This window comes from Enhydra lutris, unplaced genomic scaffold (genome assembly GCF_002288905.1).
Source record: "Enhydra lutris kenyoni isolate GAN:26980312 unplaced genomic scaffold, ASM228890v2 scaffoldscaffold86, whole genome shotgun sequence".
Lineage (NCBI taxonomy): Eukaryota > Metazoa > Chordata > Mammalia > Carnivora > Mustelidae > Enhydra > Enhydra lutris.
The window spans coordinates 1,122,615-1,142,806 of NW_019154170.1; the positions used below are offsets into that span (position 1 = coordinate 1,122,615).

Below are 20,192 nucleotides of genomic sequence, written 5' to 3' on the forward strand. Positions count from 1 at the left end.
TCACAAGTAGGCAGAGAGGCAGGTAGAGAGAGAGGAGGAAGCAGGTCCCTGCTGAGCAGAGAGCCCGATGCGGGGCTTGATCCCAGGACCCTGAGATCATGACCTGAGCAGAAGGCAGAGGCTTTAACCCACTGAACCACCCAGGTGCCCCCAGAACAAGCCTCTTACTGATATTTACTACACCTAGTGAATGAACTTACTGCATGAATGAATGAGCAAGTGAATGATGAGTGGCGTTAGCTTCAGGCTTTTCCACGCCCCCTAACCTCTCGTTAACCTACCGTTTTCCCCTCTGTAAAGTGTGATCATACGGTTCCTCTCTCTTCCCCTCTCAGAATTAATGAGAGCATAAGGGAGGTGATGAACACTTACAAATCCCTTAGCTGGGTGTCACGTTCAAGTCTGTAACGGTTAGCTAGCACTGGTCGTCGGCAGGTGGCGCCACCAACCCCGCTCTTGCCCCCTGCCGGGATGGGGCGGGGTCAGGGTTGGTGGTGGAGCCGGAGCTGGGGGCGGAGTTAAGACGCGGCGGGGGCGGAGCCAGCGGCTGCGGCGCCGCGGGGCCTGTGCGGCCCAGGACGTCCCTGTCGCCTCCGGCCCCGCCTTCCAGGGCGGGACGTGCATGGGGATTGGCTAGTGCGGGCGAGGGGCAGTAGGCATTGGTCCGTGGCACCGTCGGCTCGGCGGGCGGTGTCCGGACGCAGGTGCCGGCTGGAGCGGAGCTAGCGGCGCTGACGGGACCGGCCGGGCCGGGACCGGGGCCGGGGCTAGAGGAGGGGCCTGCGCGGCCGCCCGGCCCGGCCGCGGGTCAGGTAGGCACGGGCGGGTCGGGGGGAGCGCGGGTCCGCGGGCCGGCCCCGGGTTCGAGGCCCGAACCTGGCTCTCGAGCGGGACGATCAGGCTCAGACCTCGGCCTCAGCCTTCCCCGGAACGGGGGAAATCGCAGCACGGCGGGAGGTCCCCGAGGCCCGGCACACAGTAGGTGCCTCTCTGAGCCTCGGTTTCCCCCTCTGTGAAACCGGGTCATCCCAGCGCCAACCCGATGGGGCTTGTTGGGAGAATTCGAAGGTGGCGGGTGAGGAAAGACCCTCGCACACAGGAGGCTGTCCGTAAGCGCCTTCCCCAACCTCCTTCCCAGCGCGGCTCTGCCGGGAAGATAGTAAATATTATAATGACCCCGGTACTGTCTACAAAGGACTTGCTTAGCGGACTGCCTGGCTGTTAGTGGGTGCTCAGACCAGGGGAGCCAGAATTTATACGATTCGCTTATTTAGTCTTCTAGGGTCCATAATAGGTGAAAGTACTAGAAATGTTCCCTGTTACACAAATGAAGAAATCGAGGCTCAGAGGTCTTTTCCCTTGGGGCCATACAGCAAAAGAGGGCAGAGCTGGGCTTCAACCTGGCCTCCAGAGCAGGGCCATGCAGGGACTGAAGGACACCCAGGAGCCTCTCTCCGGTGAGCGAAGAGGAATGAATGCATTTCACAGGCTCCACATTTCTTCTAAAAATAATAGCAGCATTTACTGCGCACTTACTGTGTGCCAAGCACTGGCTGTGGCTTGTGTCCTCAAACCCTCTAATAGCTCTGTGAGCTGATGACAATAATCATGAAGAAGAGCTAATATTTACTGACTTCTTAGTAATTAGGGGTGAATGAGCTGGGTATTGTTATGACCTCCATTTTGCAGATGAGAAAACTGAGGCCCAGAGAGTGAAGCAGTTGGCAGGACTGGGCACCGTTAGGGCCCTCTGACTCCTCTCCCTATAGTTTCTTGCCCCGAGGGAAAGGAGGCCGAGCAGGTTGCATTTCCCCAGCGATCCCCACACCCACCCTCTGTGGGCCTAGACAAGGACAAGCTTTGCTGGAGGAATTGAGCCTCGGGGCTCCTTCTCAAGAAGTCCTTCAGCACAGTCCACCAGCTCTATCTTAACTTACTTGACGAAAGAGAAGGATGAGGCCCAGAGAGGCAAAGTGGCTTGTCCCTGGACACACAGCATCAGTGACAGAGTCAAGACTTGAAAGAATCCAGGTCTTTGGAGTCCCAGAGCCACTCGCTGGACTAAGTTCAGATCTTGCTACGGTCCCTTCTTTGTGGTGTGATCTTGGGCAAGTAGCTGCCCCTCTCTGAGCCCCGGTCTCCTCACCCGTCAAATGGGGGTAATTATTAGACTTATGTCATAGATTAGTTGTGAAGACTCAGTGAAATTTATCCCCCAGGCACTGGGCCAAGTTCACTTGAGGCATCAGCTCATTCGCCCAGCCCAGCAGCCCCAGAGCTGAATCCAGCCTTGAGTCCGGCTCCCTTCAAGCCCCAGCTTCTGTGGTTTGCACAAACCTCTGGCCTCCAGACATCCCTGATTCACACCACGGGCCCTGGAAGACCAAGGCGTGGGGGTCAGGAGGGTTCTTCTCCCCCCTTGCTCTTACAGAGAGTAGGGGCTGAGAAATGAAATGTAACAACTTTGTGCCAGCGACGGCGGAGGGCACGTCCAGCCCGGTCTCCCCTTCCCAGAGCTCACCGAGAGTGAAGAAATAAGAGCGCTCCAGGGAGGGGCACATTCCATGAACACAATAATGTGGTCACCATTGGCACTTTGGCCAGTGTGGTTATGGAAGAGGGCCTCTCCGGGCAGGTGATCTTTGAAAGGGACACTTAGGGCAAGTGTTTAGAGTTTAGCATTCAGCGAGCTTCTCATACCCAGCCTGCGGTAGTCCTTAACGAACTGTGGTTGCTGTCATAATTCTGGTAATTTTCAATCCTTGCTTTAGCAGATTTACTGGTGAGTTCCCTCCCCAACTCCCAGGAAGAGAAATGGCAGAACTTAATATATAGGAGCTGTGATGATCCTTGGAGTGCCCAATTCCCTACAGGAAGGTTAAGGCTGATGCTAGGGGGTGGGAAGAATGGAGTCCCCACTTCATGCATTCTCTTGGAGAGCCCAGAGGCTTCCCTGTTGACCTCTGAGCCGGAAGTTCCTCCGGAGGGACAGCCGCGTACACAACACGCCAGGCTCCTGCCACTGCTGCCCCGAGGATGTTATCTGGGCCATGCAGTCTTCCTCCCTGCTTCTCCTGCCTCGGGGCTGATATCTGCTTATCTGGCTGGCAACGACCCAATTGTGGAGGCTCCAAAGGGCACGGTGGGCCAGGAAGGCTTCTGGCTGAACTGTTTAGACAGTACTGATCATTGCCAGATGATGGCCTTGGTGCAAAGAGTTAGTCAATCACTTAGGCTGGTGTTTCCCCTTCTCGCTTAGGTGTCAGATTTGGCCAGCAGGCGTTGGTAAAATCTGCCTGGGGGGTGCCTCAGTGAGTTTGCTGGCGTCTCTGGACTTCAGCTCTTGGAGACAGAGGCTGGAGGATAAGACAGGCTCAGCCCAGGGACCCTGGCTCCAGGTTTGCTGTTGCCTCTGTTACTTCCAGGAAGTTCTCAGGGGAAACACACAAAGTCTCACTGGCTCCTTCTGGGTTCGGGGTGAAGGCTGCCAAGGGTTCCTTTTGGTGGAGCAGACCCTAGGTAGGGGGTAGGGGGAAGAATAGTGCTGAGGCCCCCCCACCCAGAGCAGACTTGAGGTCGCTCCCTAAGTCTCTGGTCATCTCCCACTGCTTCTCCTCGAGGACACAGGCACGTCTTGGAGCACCTGCTCCAGCAGGAACAGAGGCTGCTGAGAGCCCCCCAGCCTGCACCATTTTCCTGATGGCCTGATGAGTTAAGGAGGTATCAGACGATGTCCTGTCCTGGTCCGTTTGGCCAGGTTTCTAGCTCAGTTCTGCCCCACTCCAAGGCAGGCTCACATGCTCTGAGCCCAGCCCTGGAAATCCAGTCCATGGAGAACAAGTGTCTAGGTGGTTGGCGGGCATGGTTCTAGCCCAGGAAAGCCCCAAGCAGAGGGCCTGGCACACGGCAGGCACTCAGTACCTGTTCGCGGCTCTTACCATGTCTGGAAACGTGATGCTGGGGTGGCCTCCAAGCCTCGAGGGCTGGACCTGGCTGGCCTTTCTCAGGAGGCCCCTCCTGTGCATCAGGCCTGGGCTGAGTTGCAAGTAGCATCCCATTGAATCCCCCATTTTACAGATTGTGCAATTGAGGCTCCGAGACCTGGATTCGAATGCCAGTTGGTGTTTGGCTTGATAACCTTGCCCTGAACCTCCCTGCCGTCCTCTCCCCAGGCTCCTGGGACCATGGGCCTCGGGCCCTGAGGACACAGGGCTCCTTGTGGCCATGACGACGGGTGACTGCTGCCACCTCCCTGGCTCGCTGTGTGACTGCTCCGGCAGCCCTGCCTTCTCCAAGGTCGTGGAGGCCACTGGCCTCGGGCCACCCCAGTATGTGGCACAGGTGACTTCAAGGGATGGCCGGCTCCTCTCAACTGTCATCCGAGCCTTGGATACATCAAGGTGAGTGGCAACTGAGCAGGGGTCTTTGCTGTCACTTGCTTTACTCTCTGGGCCAAGTGATTTTCTCCCGGTCTGGGGTCAGAAATCCAATTGTCTAGAGAGCCCAGGGGGGCAAACAAGCCAGAGAAAGGGGCCTCAGTCTTAACTGCCGTGCAGACACAGAGGCCCGGGCTGGCCAGGTCCGGTTCTCCAGGAAAAGCGGAAATCCCAGGTTGCTGGGTGAAATCTGGAGATTAGACCGTGGGGAGCAGCTCCTAGTTTGGAGAAACACGATAAGGGAGTGATTCACGGTGCAGGCTGCGGATTCACAGCACCAGGGCTCAAATCCTGCCCAGCAGCCCCTCTCCTTCTGGGACCCCGGACAAGTTCCTTTACCCTAGTCTCTTGGAGATGGGGACACCTTCCTCATTGCATTGTTCCGAGAGTCCCTTGCCGTGTGGTCCACCTCCGGCGTCTGTCCACGGGTTTGCCACCTCATCTGCCTTTGTTAAAAGTAGTTAAGCCCCAGTGCGGGCCTTCCAGACTCCCTGTGAGCTACGCCTGCCTGGTTCGCCAATCTGTCATCGCTTCCAAGGAAAAGAGCTTGAAGTAAACCCTTCAAATCTGAATCTGAATCCATTTTAACTCGTTCGGATTTCAGACACAAATCGGAATCTGTTTTCCCTCATTCGGATTTAAAACAGCCACCAGCTTGGCTAAGGGAACGAGACTCTAGGGGATGTCTTTTTCTTTTTAATTTTTCAAGTGTTCTGGTGTTGCCATTAGGTTTATCTGCTGAGATTTCTTTCCTAAGTTCTTTTCCAAGTTTTTGTGTGTGTGTGTGTTTTTTTTTCATTGTGGTAAAATATAGATAATCTAAGGTGTGCCACTGTAACCTCACACTGTTGGGCAACCACCCCCCACCACCCGTCTCTAGAACTTTCTCGTCTTCCCAAACTGAACCTCTGTCGCCCTGAAGCACGAACTCCCTGCCCCCTCCCCCACCCTGTGCCCACCATCGCCTCTCTGTCTCTGTGAATGGGACTCCTCCAGGGAGCTCCTGGGAGTCCACAGTATTCGTCTTTCTGTGACTGGCTCGTTTCACCGAGCTTTGTGTCATCAAGATTCACCCGTGTTGTGGCTTGTGTCAGAATTAAGTCATAAGCTGTTCATTCCAACATCAAAAGAAGCCCCTGGGAGACCTCGAAGTGCTTTGGAGGGAGCTCACTGCCATTCACCCTCCAAGTCTTTGCCGGGCGTCACTTCCTCCAGGAAGCCTCGCTCAAGCCCAGATGATATGGCGGGTCTCCTAGGCCTCCTCTGGGATGTGGGGTTTTATACCCTCCTTCCTGTCAGTGCTCTTGAAGGCAGGACAGAGTCTGTGCTGGGTAAGCTAGGCTGGGAGCGAGGGGACATTTGGTGGGGTAGGGGGCCTGGGAAGAGGCTGACCAAAGCTAGGGTCTCCCTGCATGGGGTGTCTGAGGGGCACTAAGTGCCATCCCCACTTCCCCACCCTCCCTCCTGACACCTGGGAAAACCAAGGCCCAGAGGGAGGCAGATACCTGCTTGTGTCCCTGAGCATTGCTGAGGCTTAAACCTAGGGCTCCTGCTGGGGTTGGAAGGGGAGAAGCTCGTTCAGTCCCACCAACTAGTCTTGCAGTCCTCAGAAACAGGACAAGTGGCAGGGAGCAGAGAGTCCCTCTGTGACCCCACGGATGGTCAGGACAGCCATGCCCCCGAGACCACTAGGCCCTCTCGATCCGCTTCTTGGCCTCTTTGCTCATGGCTCCTCCCCTCTGAATTTTTTTTTTCCTTTCTTTTTAAAGTCATCTATCCCCAGCATGGGGCTCGAATTCATGACCCCAAGATCAAGAGTCACAGCCTCTGCAGGCTGAGCCAGCCACGGGCCCCCTCCCCTCTGAGTTTTGATCCCACTCATCCCAAACCTGCCAAGGCTGAGGACCCGGGCAGATCCACCCTCCCAGAGAGAAGGCTGCTATTTGCCCGCAGTGTTCTCATCTTTCAGCCTTTGGCGCTCTGCCCACCAGTGCCAGAGCGAGCCCAGGCCATCTCGAAGCTTCCCAGAGCGTTTCTGCAACCCCGACCCTTCCCCTGCTGCCTCTTCCACGTGGCTTCTGCCAGCTTCCTTGCCCACACTCTCCTTTCTCTTGCTCTTGGAGTGTGCCCTGGGCAGCCCCACTGAGGCTCCCCATCTCCACCTTTGGCCCATTTCCTTCTCATCTGTGCCGTTTGCGCTATTAACCTGCCAGAATTTCACGAGTGAAGCCCATTTCTCTCGTCCTGCCTCCTGGAACAGGCAGCATAGTATAGCTGTTATGGGGGCCCTAGAGCAAGACGTCCTGGGTTCACACCCCGGCTTTGCGGGTGACTAGCTGCGTGAGTTCATGCACACGGGGTCACCCCTTGGTGCCTCAGTTTCCCCATCCGTGAAAGGAGGGCAAAACAGCACCTTCTTCACAGGTTCCCTGGGAGAATAACAGATTTGTCCACGTGCTGCACTTGGAACAGGGCCTGGTGCTTAACAAGTGCTCCGCAAGAAGTCAGGTTTCATTTTGTTTTGTTTTCTCCGAAGTGGCTTTTCCAAAAAAAGTAGGGTTCCCTGGGACAAACCCCAAACTGACATGGCTCTTCCTCAAGGTTCTCGTCCCTTCTACTTCCCGGGGTTGGCTTCCGGAGCAGGGATTCCTTTCCTGTTAACTCTGGGCGGGGGCGCAGTGGGATCAGGGTGGAGACCCGTACAGCCTTTGACATGGTGGAGGACAGCAGAAGGTAGCCATGAGGGGTCCGCTCGTGGTTTTGGCTTTAAAGCAGCCACGCTCTGCCCCACAGCAGGAGACGCTGAGGAGAGGATAGAAAATAGTTTCTGAGGGGAAACTGCTGTTATCTGGGAAGCAGCCCTCCTGGTCTGCCTCCTTTGAGTGTTCCTGTAGTCCACTCTCCGGGCAGAAATGTCTGGAAAACAATGACTCATGTGCTGGACAGCCTCTGCGCCCACCGAGGCCACACCCCCTGCCCTGAACTGCCCCAGGAAGGACCCGGTATCCCCAGAGACCAGGCTGGGGCTGAGGCTTCCCTGAAGCGGCTTCCTGTGGACGTTTGTTATGTCTTCTGAGCCCTGCTAAAACACAAGAGCAGGGGAACTACTCTCCCTGGATGCACAGGTTTCTCAGGTAGTGTGGCCTTCAGGTGCGGCTAGATCCAGAGCCTGTGGTGGTGTCCTTGAGAATCTGTCTTTCCCTGTTGCTTGGCTCTGCTTTTCTCTGTTTGGCATCATTCACAGACTCCACGTGGGGACCAGACGCTGCCATCAGCTCCTGACTTACATCAGCCTTGCTGTCTCTAGTTCTGGAGTTGGAGGGGTGGGGGTGGGAAGAATTTCAGAAATTAATTCACAGTGACTCTGATTGCTTCACACATGCCTTTCCCTGAATCAGTCCCAGTGACCAGGGGTGTGTGGTGTTCTAACTGGTCAGGCCTGAGGTCATCAGGGGTGTTGTCAGCTCTGCTCTAGTCCTCAAGGACCGAGAATTGTTGGTTGCCTGGGACAGTTAAGGGAGTATTGCAGGCAAAGGAGGAGCAGGCGTCAGATGGGCATGTATAAGAGGTGATTACCCTGGGCCAGAAATGGGCCACAGGAATCCAGGGAGGGAGCACATGGCTACAGTTTTGGGGATTTGGGAGAGCTTTACAAAGGAAAGGAGGTCTGGAGCTGGGTGTTGAAGGATGAGTAGGAGTTTGCCAAGTGGCAGCATAGGGGCAATGCTGAGCCTGTGATCCAGTGGGTGGCGGAGCAGGCGTAGGCAGGAGGCTTGCTTATTAGTCATGTGCTCTGTCTCTGTGTCTAGCGATGGTCCCTTCTGCCGGATCTGCCACGAGGGAGCAAATGGGGAGAGCCTGCTCTCTCCATGTGGTTGCACTGGCACGCTGGGTGCCGTTCACAAGAGCTGTCTGGAGAGGTGGCTTTCCTCGTCCAACACCAGCTACTGTGAGCTGTGCCACACGGAGTTTGCAGTGGAGAAGCGGCCCCGACCCCTCACAGAGGTATGCTGGGGAGCCCCAGGTTGGAGCGGGCAGAGGGAAGGCAGACGGGCCTAGGGCCGGAGGAGGGGACTGCCCAGGAGTATCCTTCTCTATAGAGTGGACCTCCTTCCCCACCACCTCCCCCTATGGTAGATTCTGCAGATGGGGGTGGGGAACCAGGCCTGAGACCCTGTGCCCCCTCCCTGTTCAGTCACCCCTAAAGTTGAGACCTGAAGAATGAGGAGTCAAAAATGCCAAGGACCCAACCTGGGGAAGGGCTGTCCTGGCAGAGTGCACAAGTGCAAAGGCCCTGAGGCCAGGAAGAGTTTAGCATTCCTGATGAAGCCTGGGTGGCTGGAGTGGAGCGAGTTACCGGAGATGACTGTAGCAGCTACTCCAGGCTTTGTGGGCTCTGCCCAGGAGCTTAGACCTCAGCCTGAGTGGCATGGGTCAGGACTGAGATGAGCATTTTCGGGTGTGGGTGGTGCCTCACTGCTCCCCAGAACTCTGCTGGCTGCATGGATGCCCTCTGGACTCCTCTGGGCCTGACTTAGAAAGGCCCCTGGCCCGCCCAGGGGGAAGGTGGGGGGGGCCCTGGGGATGGAATTTAGGAGAACAGTGAGGTGTGGGAGAGGCAGCACCCCTCTCCCTTTGCCCTTGCCCTCCAGCCACACAGACCTCCTCCCTGCTGTACTTTGCCCAGGCCATACACTCCTGAATCAGGGCCCCGTATTTGCTGCTCTGTTGCCTGGGGTGCCGTTCCCCCCCCCCCCCCGCCCCCTTCTTCATGTGGCTGCTTTTGCTCATTCGGTTAAACTCATGGTCCCCTCCTCAGCAAGGCCATCCCCTCCCCAACCATGCACCCCATTTCATACCTCTTGCACCAGCACAGGAGCTCCAGAAGGGCAGGGACCCTTCTGTTCTGCTCACCGGAATTACCATAAGTGAAGCCCACTTATCTCGCCCCTTCCTCTGCGGCGGGCTGTGGAGCACAGCATCCACGGGTGCACGGGCCCTGCAGCCAGACCCCCCTGCTCCCCAGCTTGCAGTCCTGGCTCTGTGGGTGACTAGTTGTGTGACTAGTTGTGTGAGCTGGCACAAATGTGTCCGTCCCCTTGTGCGCTCTCATTTTCTCCCATCCGTACAATGGGGGCACCTAGCAGGGACCGGGAGCTCATTGTAGGCTCAGTAAGTATGCCAAGGAAGGAGAGGACAGAAGGAGACACCCGGGAGGAGTCTGGTCCCTCAGGACCCACCCATCCCCCTGCTGGGTCTGCAGGCAGAGACACAAGGCCTGGAGGTCCCGCGCCCCATCCCTAGGCTGGGGGTCTCGTGGGAGGGCCGTATGAAGCCCACTTCAGCAGCTCCTCCCCGCACCCCCCTGCAGTGGCTGAAGGACCCAGGTCCTCGGACAGAGAAGCGGACGCTGTGCTGTGACATGGTATGCTTCCTGTTCATCACGCCGCTGGCTGCCATCTCGGGCTGGCTGTGCCTGCGCGGCGCCCAGGACCACCTCCGGCTCCACAGCCGGCTTGAGGCCGTGGGGCTCATCGCGCTCACCATTGCCCTGTTTACCATCTATGTCCTCTGGACGCTGGTGAGTGGCTGCCGGCTGGAGGCATCTGGGGGTCTCTGGTTTAGGGCAGGCAGGCCAGGGGTTTGGGCAATGGCTTGGGGGCCTCCCTGCCTGCCTCCGCCTCGTTGTGCCTCTGCCCGGGGGGAAGCAATTCCTGGCATCTCATGGAGCTCCACATTCTGAGCCCAACCAAGGACCAGGGAAGCCATGAGTCAGGTGTGAGCTCGGCTCCTGAAAGATGAGGGCGCCTGAGTGGCAGTGTCGAGCGTAGGCCTGGCCTTCCGCAAGCCCAGCAGGACCAGCTGGGGTCAGGGGAGAGGGAGGGCAGGAGGATGAGAGGAAGAGCGAGCCCAGAAGAGTGGGAGGGAAAGAGCAGGAGAAGGAGAAGGACAGACAGACAGGAATCGAACGAGGTGAAGAGGGAAAGCCACTGGGTTCGGGAGGGACTGGACTGGCAGCCATGAGGACCCTCGCCCAGAGAGGAGCCCCCCCAGTCTCACCTCTTAGGGATAACCACTGTTGTCTAGCTGTGGGAGCGATCCCTTCTCATAAAGTATTGGGTATCCACTAACAGTTTTTTTTTTTTTTTTAAATGCAAACAGCATGAAACCATACCTACAGCTTCGTAGTCTGCTTGCTTTCACTTTGCTAACGTCCTTTAAAAAAAAAAGGCAGCCACCCAACAGCTATTCATGGTCTGGATGTACAGTATTTATTTAACTAATCCCTTTTGATGGACACCAGGATTCTTTCTCATGTTTTCTTCCCCTTCCTTTTTTTTTTTTTCTGTTATGAACAGTGCATTGAGCACCACCTGTGCAAATGCCTTCTTGGAACTTGCTTGATCAAAGACTATGAACCACTGACACTGGTTTAAAAAAAAATTTTTTTTATAGACTATATTGGGTTAGTTTCAGGTTCACAGCGAAACTGAGAAGAGGATACACAGAGTTCTCGTATATCCCCAACCCCATCCCCATCCCTAGCCTTCCCCACTATCAATGTGCCACCAGAGGGGCCCCTTTGTTACAATAGAGGGACCTACATTGACACATCACTGTCCTCTAGAGCCCGTGGCTTCCATTACGGTTCATACTTGGTGCTGTACCTTCTCTGGGGTTTGGACAGATGGAGGATGAATGTAGCCACCATTATGGTATCCTACATAGTAATTCCACTGCCCTAAAAGTGCTCTGGGCTCCATCTGTTCGTCCCTGCCCCCTACCCTCCAACTCCTGCCACCACTGGTCTTTGTGTCGTCTCCATAGTTTCATCCTTACAGAATGTCACAGAGTTGGAATCAGATAATGTGTAGCCTTCCAGACTGGGTTCTTTCCCTAGTAACCTGCATTTGAGGTTCTTCCATGTCTTTTCATGGCCAGAGAGGTCATTTCTTTTTAGCACTGGCTAATATTCCCTTGTCTGGATGGCCCGCGGTTTATCTGTTCACTCATCTCCCGAAGGACTTCTTGCTGGCTTCCGAGTTCGGGCAGTTCTCTGACCCGGTGACATTTAAACCCTTCCAAGAAGCTGTCCCACTTCAGTCCCACTGTAAGACAAACAGAAAGGGAACTCCTTGCTCTGTGCCGCTGACCCCTGCACTTTGTAGAGTCCCAAATGCTGGTGGGGAGTTTTCCCTAGAGAGTGAACGGGTGTGTGTATGCAGTCCAAATGAGAAATGTATGAATGCAGTCTCTGTTTCTGGAAGCAGGAGCCCGGCCCTGGTTTGGGCCAAAGCAGGTGCCACCTGGGCTCAGCTTCCCTCCCCTGGGGGCGGAGACCAGAGGCTGGCATTCCTCCCCCCCTCCCCGCTGCCCTGCAGGTCTCCTTCCGCTACCACTGCCAGCTGTACTCAGAGTGGAGAAGGACCAACCAGAAAGTTCGCCTGAAGATCCGTGATGCAGAGGGCTCTGAGGGCGCGCAGCACTCCTCACTGGCAGCTGGACTCCTGAAGAAGGTGGCAGACGAGACACCAGTGTGAAGGCTGGGCTGGCAGGGCCAGAGGCAGCTGGTGACGCCCTGGTATTTGGAAGGACGAAACCGCCCGACCCTTCCTGCACGGCCGGAATGCTTCTTAGGCCAAGAGACACCAAGCGGAGCTGATTTCTGTGATCCCACATGAAGATGTTCTCCAGTCGTTTTGCACACTGTGGTACATGAGGACAGATGGACGTGGTCCTGAGCTTCGGACGGAGCAGGCACCCTGATCTCGTTCTGAGGTCCACCCGGCCCCCTTAGGGGCCAGCAGCCATGGCCATAGGTGACCCCGGGCGCCCGCGGGGCTGGGAGGTTCCGCCAACTTCTTGCGCTTCTCTGCACCCGGCAGGCTCACTTTCCTGGCACCCCTTGACTTTATAAAGTTGCACTGCGTTTCAAAAACCCACCCTGAATGAATAAAAGGAGCCCTTGCTGGACAAAATGGACTTGTCAGTTACATTTCTGAGCCGAGGCCTCGAAGGGAGGCCCCTGGGACCTACAGGGCATCGGGTTAAAGAAACAAAACGGACCCTCACTCAGCTGGTTTTGAGGGATCTGTTGTGCATGCCCGGAAGACACACAGCCGGAGTTTTTGAGCAAAGAGCAGGGGGTGGCAGGGTCATATAATAAATGATTTCAAGTAAATACACGTAAGAAGAACAGTTTCCATCTACTTTGCATCTAGAGTGGGCCAGTTATCATGCCGGGCCCTTTCACACTCCAAATCACTAACGTCCGTACTTAGCGAGGGTGACCTGTGTCTGAGCCTTCGCAGGTGTCCTCCCTCTGCCCATCCTCAGCGGTAGGAATGGCTCTTACCCCCATTTTACAGAGAAGACCGAGGCTCAGAGCAGGGAAGCTTTTGTCTGAGGCCCCAAGGCTCTAGGAAGCAGAGTTAGGGTTGATCCCCGGGGCCACGCGGGTCTAGTGCCGAGCGTTCTGCAGAAAAGCAGCAGAATACAGTCATGCTAGCAGTGGCACCCACTTCTTGAGCTCTTTCTGAGCTTTCTACATTTGAGGGTTCGCTCCATGGAGCCACAGTTATTACTCAGAGCAGATCCAAAAGGTGGGTTCCGGGGCTCTCTTGGGAATCCCATCTGCAGATAAGCAAACAGAGGCTCAGAGCAGTGGGGTTACTCACCCAAGGCCACACATCCCTGATGGGCTGTGGTGTTTTCTCTCGTTTGCTGCACGAGTGACTGTCGGGTGTGTGGCTCACCCGGAGAGGGAGGAAAACCCTTTCTTTTTTTTCTTTTTTTTTTTTTTTATATTTTATTTATTTATTTGACACAGAGAGATCACAAGGAGGCAGAGAGGCAGGCAGAGAGAGAGAGAGGAAGCAGGCTCCCTGCCGAGCAGAGAGCCCGATGCGGGACTCGATCCCAGGATCCTGAGATCATGACCCGAGCCGAAGGCAGAGGCTCAACCCACTGAGCCACCCAGGTGCCCAGGAAAACCCTTTCTGCCGTAGGTAGATAATGGGGAAGCCAGCCTGGCCACTGGGCGGGGGGAACAGCAAAGGGCAAAGGCCTGAAGGCTGGAAACTGTGCGGCCCGGGGGAGGAGCAGCAGAGCCGCTGAGCCATGCTTGGAGCCCTGTAACTGAGGGGCAGAGGGGCAGGAGAGAGGCAGACAGAGGAGTAGGCCTCTGCAGGCTTCTGGGGGCCTGCAGAACAGGTTCATACCCAAGTGCCTCAGCTCGACTGGCAATCAGGGTCCTTCTAACCTTCTGGAGCTTTTTATGCCACGCATTTCTGGCACCCACCTCTCACGGGCTGACTTTGGGATGTGCTGTCCCTGGAGACAGTGCTGAGGCCCCAGGATGTGCCATCATGAAAATAAGATCCTTTGCAAATCTCTTCTAACCCTTTTATTTTTGTTAAAGATGTATTTACTTTTGACGCCTGAGTGGCTCAGTCAGTTAAGCAGCTGCAGTGGGCTCGGGTCATGACCCCAGCATCCTGAGATCAAGTCCCACATCTGGCTGCTTCTCCCTCTGCCTCTGCCTGCCACTCTGCCTGCCTGTGCCCCTTCTTTCTCTCTCTGACAAATAAAATCTTAAAAAAAAAAGATTTGTTTATTTGAGACAGAGAAAGAGAATGCATGCACACACGAGCTGGGGAGAGGAATGAGGGGGTCTCATGCAGATTCCCTGCTGAGCAGGGAGCTCGATGGGGGGCTGGATCCCAGGACTCGGAGATCATGACCTGAGCCAAAACCAAGAGCCGGACACTTGACCACTTAACCATCCGAGCCACCCAGGTGCCCCTCTTCTGATACTTTTAATTATAGTGAGGAGAAAACTGCAGTTTCGTGCTAGGCAGTCTTTTTTTCCTTTTTTTATTTTATTTTATTTTATTTATTTTATTTGACAGAGATCACAAGTAGGCAGAGAGGCAGGCAGAGAGAGAGGAGGAAGCAGGCTCCCCACTGAGCAGAGAATCTGATGTGGGGCTCCATCCCAGGACCTGGAGATCATGACCTGAGCCGAAGGCAGACACTCAACTGAGCTACCCAGGCGCCCCTGAATTTGTACTTTAATGGCATCACCCTCTTATTTTTTACAATGAGCTATTTATAGCAAGTTTCCAGTATGTAGTGTGATGTAAGGCAACATTTAAAAACATATTTGGGGGAAAAAGTGTAAATTAAAGGAAAGTATGAACAAAATCATAGTTCAGGAGATGGCAAGACCCAGGAATGTGGGCAGCATTGGGTTAAGTCAACCAGCCCATAGAAACCTAGCCTGGAAGTTTGTCTCCTCAACCAAGGCCTGGCTTATTCCTGATTTCCGATTACACTCACTGCAGGAGAGGGACTGGATAGACAGGTGGCCTCTTGTCCCCGCTGCTTTGCATTTGGACTCTTCTCCCTCATTCTGACAGACTACTGGGGCCTCTTCCATCATCTCTGAGCCTTGCTGAGCAGGCAGATTCAGAGGTTGGTGAGGCTCCATCTGTGCCAGGGACCCCTTGAGTCTAGGAGAGGTCTAAGGGCGAGGAAGGTAAGCTTAGATACCTGTGCAGCCCCAGGAGAAAACCTGGTGTGCACAGGGGAATTTAGTAGAGCAGGGAATTTAGTAGAGCAGTAGAGCTGAATTTAATTTAGCAGAGGTGGGTGTGGGGGGAGGAGATCCTTGAAGATGGTTGACAGAAGGAAATTCTATGAGACAGAGGAGTTTGGGGAGTACGTGGGAATGGGACCTACCCTCTGTGTCAGGCTGGGCTGTCGGAGTTCATCTCTGGGCCTGGAATTCTCAGTCTAGGTCAGAATCGCCAGGCCGCATTAAGCAGCTAGGATGGTGTGGCAGATGAGTTATTTCCCCAGAGCCTGTTGATATGCAGCCATTCTGTGAGAGAGGGGGTAAAGAAAACTTAACCTTTGTAAACCTAGAGAGAGTTCAGTGGTTGAATGGGAGCTTCTCCAAGATCCAGTGAAGCATTTCAAAGTTCCAGAGACACTGGGGAGCGGGGTGCTGCGGGGAAAGGGAGCTGGAGGCTTCTGAACGTTTTCCCGGGCTCTGGCTTCTTCCCAGGCCCGCATGGTTGCCCCAGGACACAACCTTTAGCGCCCTTGAAAACCTGTTTCTGGACAAAGGGATCCAGGGGCAGGCAGAAAGGAACCACCCTCAAGGTTAATGGGCTCGTCTGGCCAGTGACTAATTTCTTCTATCATGTTGGGATTTTTGCCTGTTCATTCACTCAAGAAACATCCACGAGCACACACTAAGTCCTCAGCTACATGTTTCGGTTTTTGGTTAATGCACTCAAGTGAGAGGAACTTAGACCATGAACTCCGCACCCAGGAGCTCCCAACCTGGCGGGGAGACAGGCCGGACAGAGCCCAGGTATTCTTGGTGCAGGATGATACCTGCTTAGGCAGAGAGCATTTTGCACAGCAGTCTTGTCTGGCCAGGCCGGGGTCCTAGGGAACTCCTTTATATTCTAGTAAACAAAACTTTTGCGGCTTCTCTGTGCCAGCTCTGATTAGAGTGGAAGCTGGGAGTGAGTAGGTCCCTGTGGGGAGTTGGGCGGGGGGTGCCTCCCCTCCCCGACTTCGAGACGGGGGTAAGTATCGTATATACTTAGCGCAAATTGTTTGCGGTAATGAATGAGTAACAGCTGCCGGTCCGCGCTTGCGCGTGGCGGGGGCGTGGCCCCGACGAGGGGCGTGGCCCGTGGCGGGAGGGGACGAGGCGGGAGCGGGCCGCGGCGCGCGCAGGCGTTACTGGTCGCGCCGAGTCACGTGAGCGCGCAGGCGCAGCGGCTCGCATCCAGCTCCCTCACACAAAGCCCAGACGCGGAGAAAATGGCGGCAGGGGTCGAAGCGGCGGCCGAGGTGGCGACGACGGAGACCAAAATGGAGGAGGAGAGCGGCGCGCCCGGCGTGCCAAGCGGCAACGGGGCTCCGGGCCCGAAGGGGTGAGTATTCCACGGCTCCCTGTCCCGGGCCCGGCACCTTCGCGGCGGCCGGCGGCGGCTCCGTTAGGTCTGTTGGTGGCCTCCCACCGGCGCGACCGCGGCCCGGGCCTTCCTAGCCCGGCCGGCCTGTGGGGGCGGCCTTGGCCGTGAGGAGTGAAGCCGGGCCGCCCCGTGAGCGCCTCAAGGATCGCCCTCTCCTCCCAGGACGCGGACCTCGGCTCCGCCGGCCCGTGCAGGCCGGGCCCGACGCCGACGCCGAGGCCTGAGGCCGGGCCCCTGCGCACGGGGATGATGGCGTGGGTTCGGGAAGCTGGGAGTCGCGGAGTCCGCCGCCCGCTAGCCTGTCGAGTGACCTTGGGTTGAGTGGTTTCACAACTCCCCTCCCCTACCGCCCCGGGTCTCAGTTTCGCGATCCGTAAAGTGGGGGGAGGGGAGGGCATGCGCGCGCAGCAGTTCGCGCGCGGTGAGTCCCGGTAAACGGCAGCCGGGGCGAGGCGGTTAGGTTTCGGCAGGGACCTCGAGGCCGGTTCGGGGCGCCACCTCTTCCTTTTCCCCTCCCCCGCCCCGCGGGGAGTTGCCTCGGTCGGAACCGCCGCTAGCCCCATGCTCTGGCCCCGACTCGAGTCCCTCGCGGCGTCCCTCGCGCCTCCCAGGTGCGCAGTAGGTAATTGTAGAGAGTTCGCGTCTGCTGCTCAGTGTTCACCCTTAGAAACAACCAAACAAAGGGTGGGGGGGGGCGGGAAGAAAGCTCCTCTTCCGTGTTCCAGGGACAGATTTTTCCCTCATTAGGCGGGCTCGCCGACTTGCGAACTTCGTCACCTTTTCTAGTCCAGCATAGGGCTCTGTCTTGGGGTTCCTGGTTTTTCGAGTTTAATTAAAGCTTTAACGCATCATCTTGTGTCCCCGTGAGACCCAGCCATTCCGATAGCAGTCACCTGAAAGACGCGGAGAGACGTGGCTACAACCTACAGCTGGGAGGAGAGGGGACGCCTGGGCACACAGTTGATTTTCTACAGATTGTTTAAAAATTGTGGTAACATACATAACATACGATTTACAGCTTTAACCGTTTTTGATTGTGCGATTCAGTGACGTGAAGCGCATTCACAGTGTTGTGCTACTGTCATCCCCTGTCCTCGTCCAGAACTTTATCATCTTCCCAAACTGGAGCGCTTACACTTGAACTTATTCTCCGTCTTTCCGCAGCTACTGGTCACTTCTGTTACAGGTTTCTGTCTTTATGAATTTGCCTTCCCACAAAGTTTTAGTGTGCATAACTAGAATCTGTGGAGATTGAAAGGTTATGCGGTTAAATTGGCTTTATGAGAATGAGCATTCAGTAAATACTGGCTTTGTTAAACTTTCTCTCCTTAGGTGGGGAGGAACAAAATACCATGGTTACTGGTCCTGAGAAATCAACAGAAAGGCATCCTGGAAGTATTCCCAACACTTTGCTTTGAAAACTGGGAAGAGATGTGCTTATGTGGACTTTTTTCATCATCTTTTGGGGAGCCTACTGGGATTTCTGAGGGCCGTTTTTGGGGGCCTTTAAGATACATTTATTTCCGGTGTTTCTTTTTTCTTTCAAAGCATTTATTACAGGATGAAGTACTGCTAGAACCGGGTTAGGTGGTAAGTTTGGTTATAGATTATAGCGGCTGGGGTGTGTTTTTCAGATTTTCCTTTTTCCACTGTTCATTTTCAGGTAGTCATTTTGTGGCTGATTCACTTAACATGTGCACAGTTAGAAAGAACGGGAAGATTTTAGAGATAAAGAACCTAGAGCCTAGGACTGCCTAATCCTGGATATTTTGGGGAGATAGTAACATTTAGATCTATTTTGTAGGGCTTGTGGATTTTTTTTTTTTTTTTTTTTTTTTTGGTATGAGGAAGCTCTTGAAACAGCTCTTTAGAATAAAGCCCTGACCCAGAGGAGGAAGCAATTTACATTTCTGTAGTAGGGTAATTTGGCTGTGATAGAAGTAAAAGGAGTTACCTGGCAGGAAGCCTGGAGGGCCCACGTCCGTCCAGCCTAACCTGCTGGGGGGCCAGGAGATGTACCTTTGGTTGGAGAGGGATGAAAAACGAGGATTGGGGAGAGGCTGAGAGGAGAGTGCCCAAAGACTAGGGATTTGAGTATATGCTTTGCATATTTGTAAGAAACTGAAGCTGCTGTGGCACTTAATGTTAAAACACTGGGAGCCAGCTGGTGGGCAATGAATTCCAGGCTAAAGAATCTAGATTTTTATCTTGAAAGCCTTTGCGGGATGGGAGTGGAGTGAAACTTAGTTCTTCTGACCCGTGTGTCCCAGGAGTGGAGCAATGGGCAAGCAGGCTTGATTGAGGACTCCAGATAGGAAAGTTATTTTTCAGTTCATTTTTTTCTGGGTGTGGAAGGTAGATTTGTTTTATTTTGATGAGAAATCTTCCATCTAAAAGGCAAATAAGATTCAGAGTTAAGAGTATATTTAGTTAGGGAAGAATTATTCATTTTAGAGGACTATTCGAGGGTTTAGGTGTGTGTCTGTCTGCCCCCCCAATAAGTGAAGGTTGTACCATATATTTAAAATCAGTGACTTAATAACCTATTCCTTTTCTAGATTAAACTTGTGACTGAATCGGAAAATTGAGAGATGGAAGTTATTTAAAAAAAAATTATATATACTATAGATTGCCAGGGAGGTAACATTGTGATAACTCTGTTTTAGAACTGAGAAAAAATTTTTTAAGCAATCGAGAAAACTTGGGTTAAGGAAATTGACTCAGAAACTAGGGGTGACCATCTAGACTCTTAAGGCCCTAGTTGCTTCCACAGTGCTATCCTGGTAACCTCTCTAAACACAGTCATTGAAAGTGTTTTATTTAAACCACATTCTCCACTTTGCAATGATTTGAGTGTCTGCTGTAGTTTAAAAAGTGACTGTAGGGCGCCTGGGTGGCTCAGTGGGTTAAGCCGCTGCCTTCGGCTCAGGTCATGATCTCAGGGTCCTGGGATCGAGTCCCGCGTCGGGCTCTCTGCTCAGCGGGAAGCCTGCTTCCTCCTCTCTCTCTCTCTCTGCCTGCCTCTCCGTCTGCTTGTGATCTCTCTCTGTCAAATAAATAAATAAAATCTTAAAAAAAAAAAAAAAAAGTGACTGTATACTTGATAAAGGATTTTTGAAGCACAGTAGATTGTGAACTGAACTTCAGAGAGGGTTCTGTATTATTTGAATGAATGCTGCCAGCTCTTGACTTTGACTCTTTGGTTTTATTCATGGCTAGGTGAAGAGATACAAGTCTGCGAAGATTAGGTTGTTTCATGGACTCTCCCATGATCATGTTTTACAGTCACAGAGTTGAAAGCATTGAATTGCTCCTTTGGGCAGTCCGTAATGAGTGCAATGCCTAAGCGTCCTCAGCCACCACCCTGGTGGGCTTGTTTTAATCACTATGTCAAGGTAGAAGACTAGGAATGGATCAGTTCCCCTCAAGAAAATTATTGGTACAGAAATGTATCCGTGCCCCAGTTACTGGGTGCCAAGTTGTCTTTAAACCTGTAGGTGTGGATGGTCATCTCTGTTTACAGAGGAAGGAGCTGAGGCCTAGCAAAGACCATGGTGTTGCTGTATAGACCTAGATGTGTGGTGCTTAGTCAGTCACCTGTAGTGCTTCCCCTTTGGATATTGTGCTGGACATTGACCAAACTGCTTTTTGTTAGGTTGTTTGTTGATTCCCATAGCATCCCTGGGGGCTACCCTGGATACAGGTTATGCTGGTTTTGCTGGTAAAGAAACAGGTACGGAGTTTGAGTTGCAAGGGT

General features: G+C 54.1%; 2 protein-coding genes across 11 annotated transcripts in view; both read left to right on the top strand.

Annotated features, from left to right (window-relative positions):
- The first annotated feature begins 706 nt into the window (after positions 1–706).
- On the top strand, positions 707–12,415 carry LOC111161753 (membrane associated ring-CH-type finger 2). Of its 3 annotated transcripts, XM_022525669.1 has the most exons (5): positions 707–812; positions 4,173–4,400; positions 8,246–8,441; positions 9,808–10,017; positions 11,819–12,415. In XM_022525669.1, the coding sequence occupies exons 2-5, from the start codon at positions 4,225–4,227 to the stop codon at positions 11,975–11,977; spliced, it is 741 nt and encodes a 246-aa protein (XP_022381377.1). In that variant the 5' UTR covers positions 707–812; positions 4,173–4,224; the 3' UTR covers positions 11,978–12,415. The 3 variants fall into 3 exon arrangements, with proteins under 3 accessions (XP_022381377.1, XP_022381380.1, XP_022381379.1); XM_022525672.1 differs by lacking the exon at positions 9,808–10,017 and having other exon boundaries at positions 11,819–12,409; XM_022525671.1 differs by lacking the exon at positions 707–812 and having other exon boundaries at positions 4,097–4,400.
- A 3,842-nt stretch (positions 12,416–16,257) lies between these two features.
- The window catches only part of LOC111161812 (heterogeneous nuclear ribonucleoprotein M), a 41,366-nt gene continuing 37,431 nt past the window's right edge, over positions 16,258–20,192 (top strand). For 6 of the 8 annotated variants that reach the window (XM_022525787.1, XM_022525789.1, XM_022525790.1 and 3 more), the window contains exon 1: positions 16,258–16,393. In XM_022525787.1, the coding sequence (XP_022381495.1) occupies positions 16,281–16,393 (113 nt within the window). In that variant the 5' untranslated portion in view covers positions 16,258–16,280. The remainder of the gene's footprint in view (positions 16,394–20,192) is intronic. The other 2 variants (XM_022525791.1, XM_022525795.1) reach the window with 2 other exon arrangements.

Excerpts from the sequence above, each read along its gene's own strand:
- LOC111161753 (XM_022525669.1), top strand. The coding sequence starts at position 4,225 with ATGACGACGGGTGACTGCTGCCACCTCCCTGGCTCGCTGTGTGACTGC. Across the intron at positions 4,401-8,245 it reads CGAGCCTTGGATACATCAAG|CGATGGTCCCTTCTGCCGGA; the intron begins GTGAGTGGCAAC and ends CTCTGTGTCTAG. Across the intron at positions 8,442-9,807 it reads GGCCCCGACCCCTCACAGAG|TGGCTGAAGGACCCAGGTCC; the intron begins GTATGCTGGGGA and ends ACCCCCCTGCAG.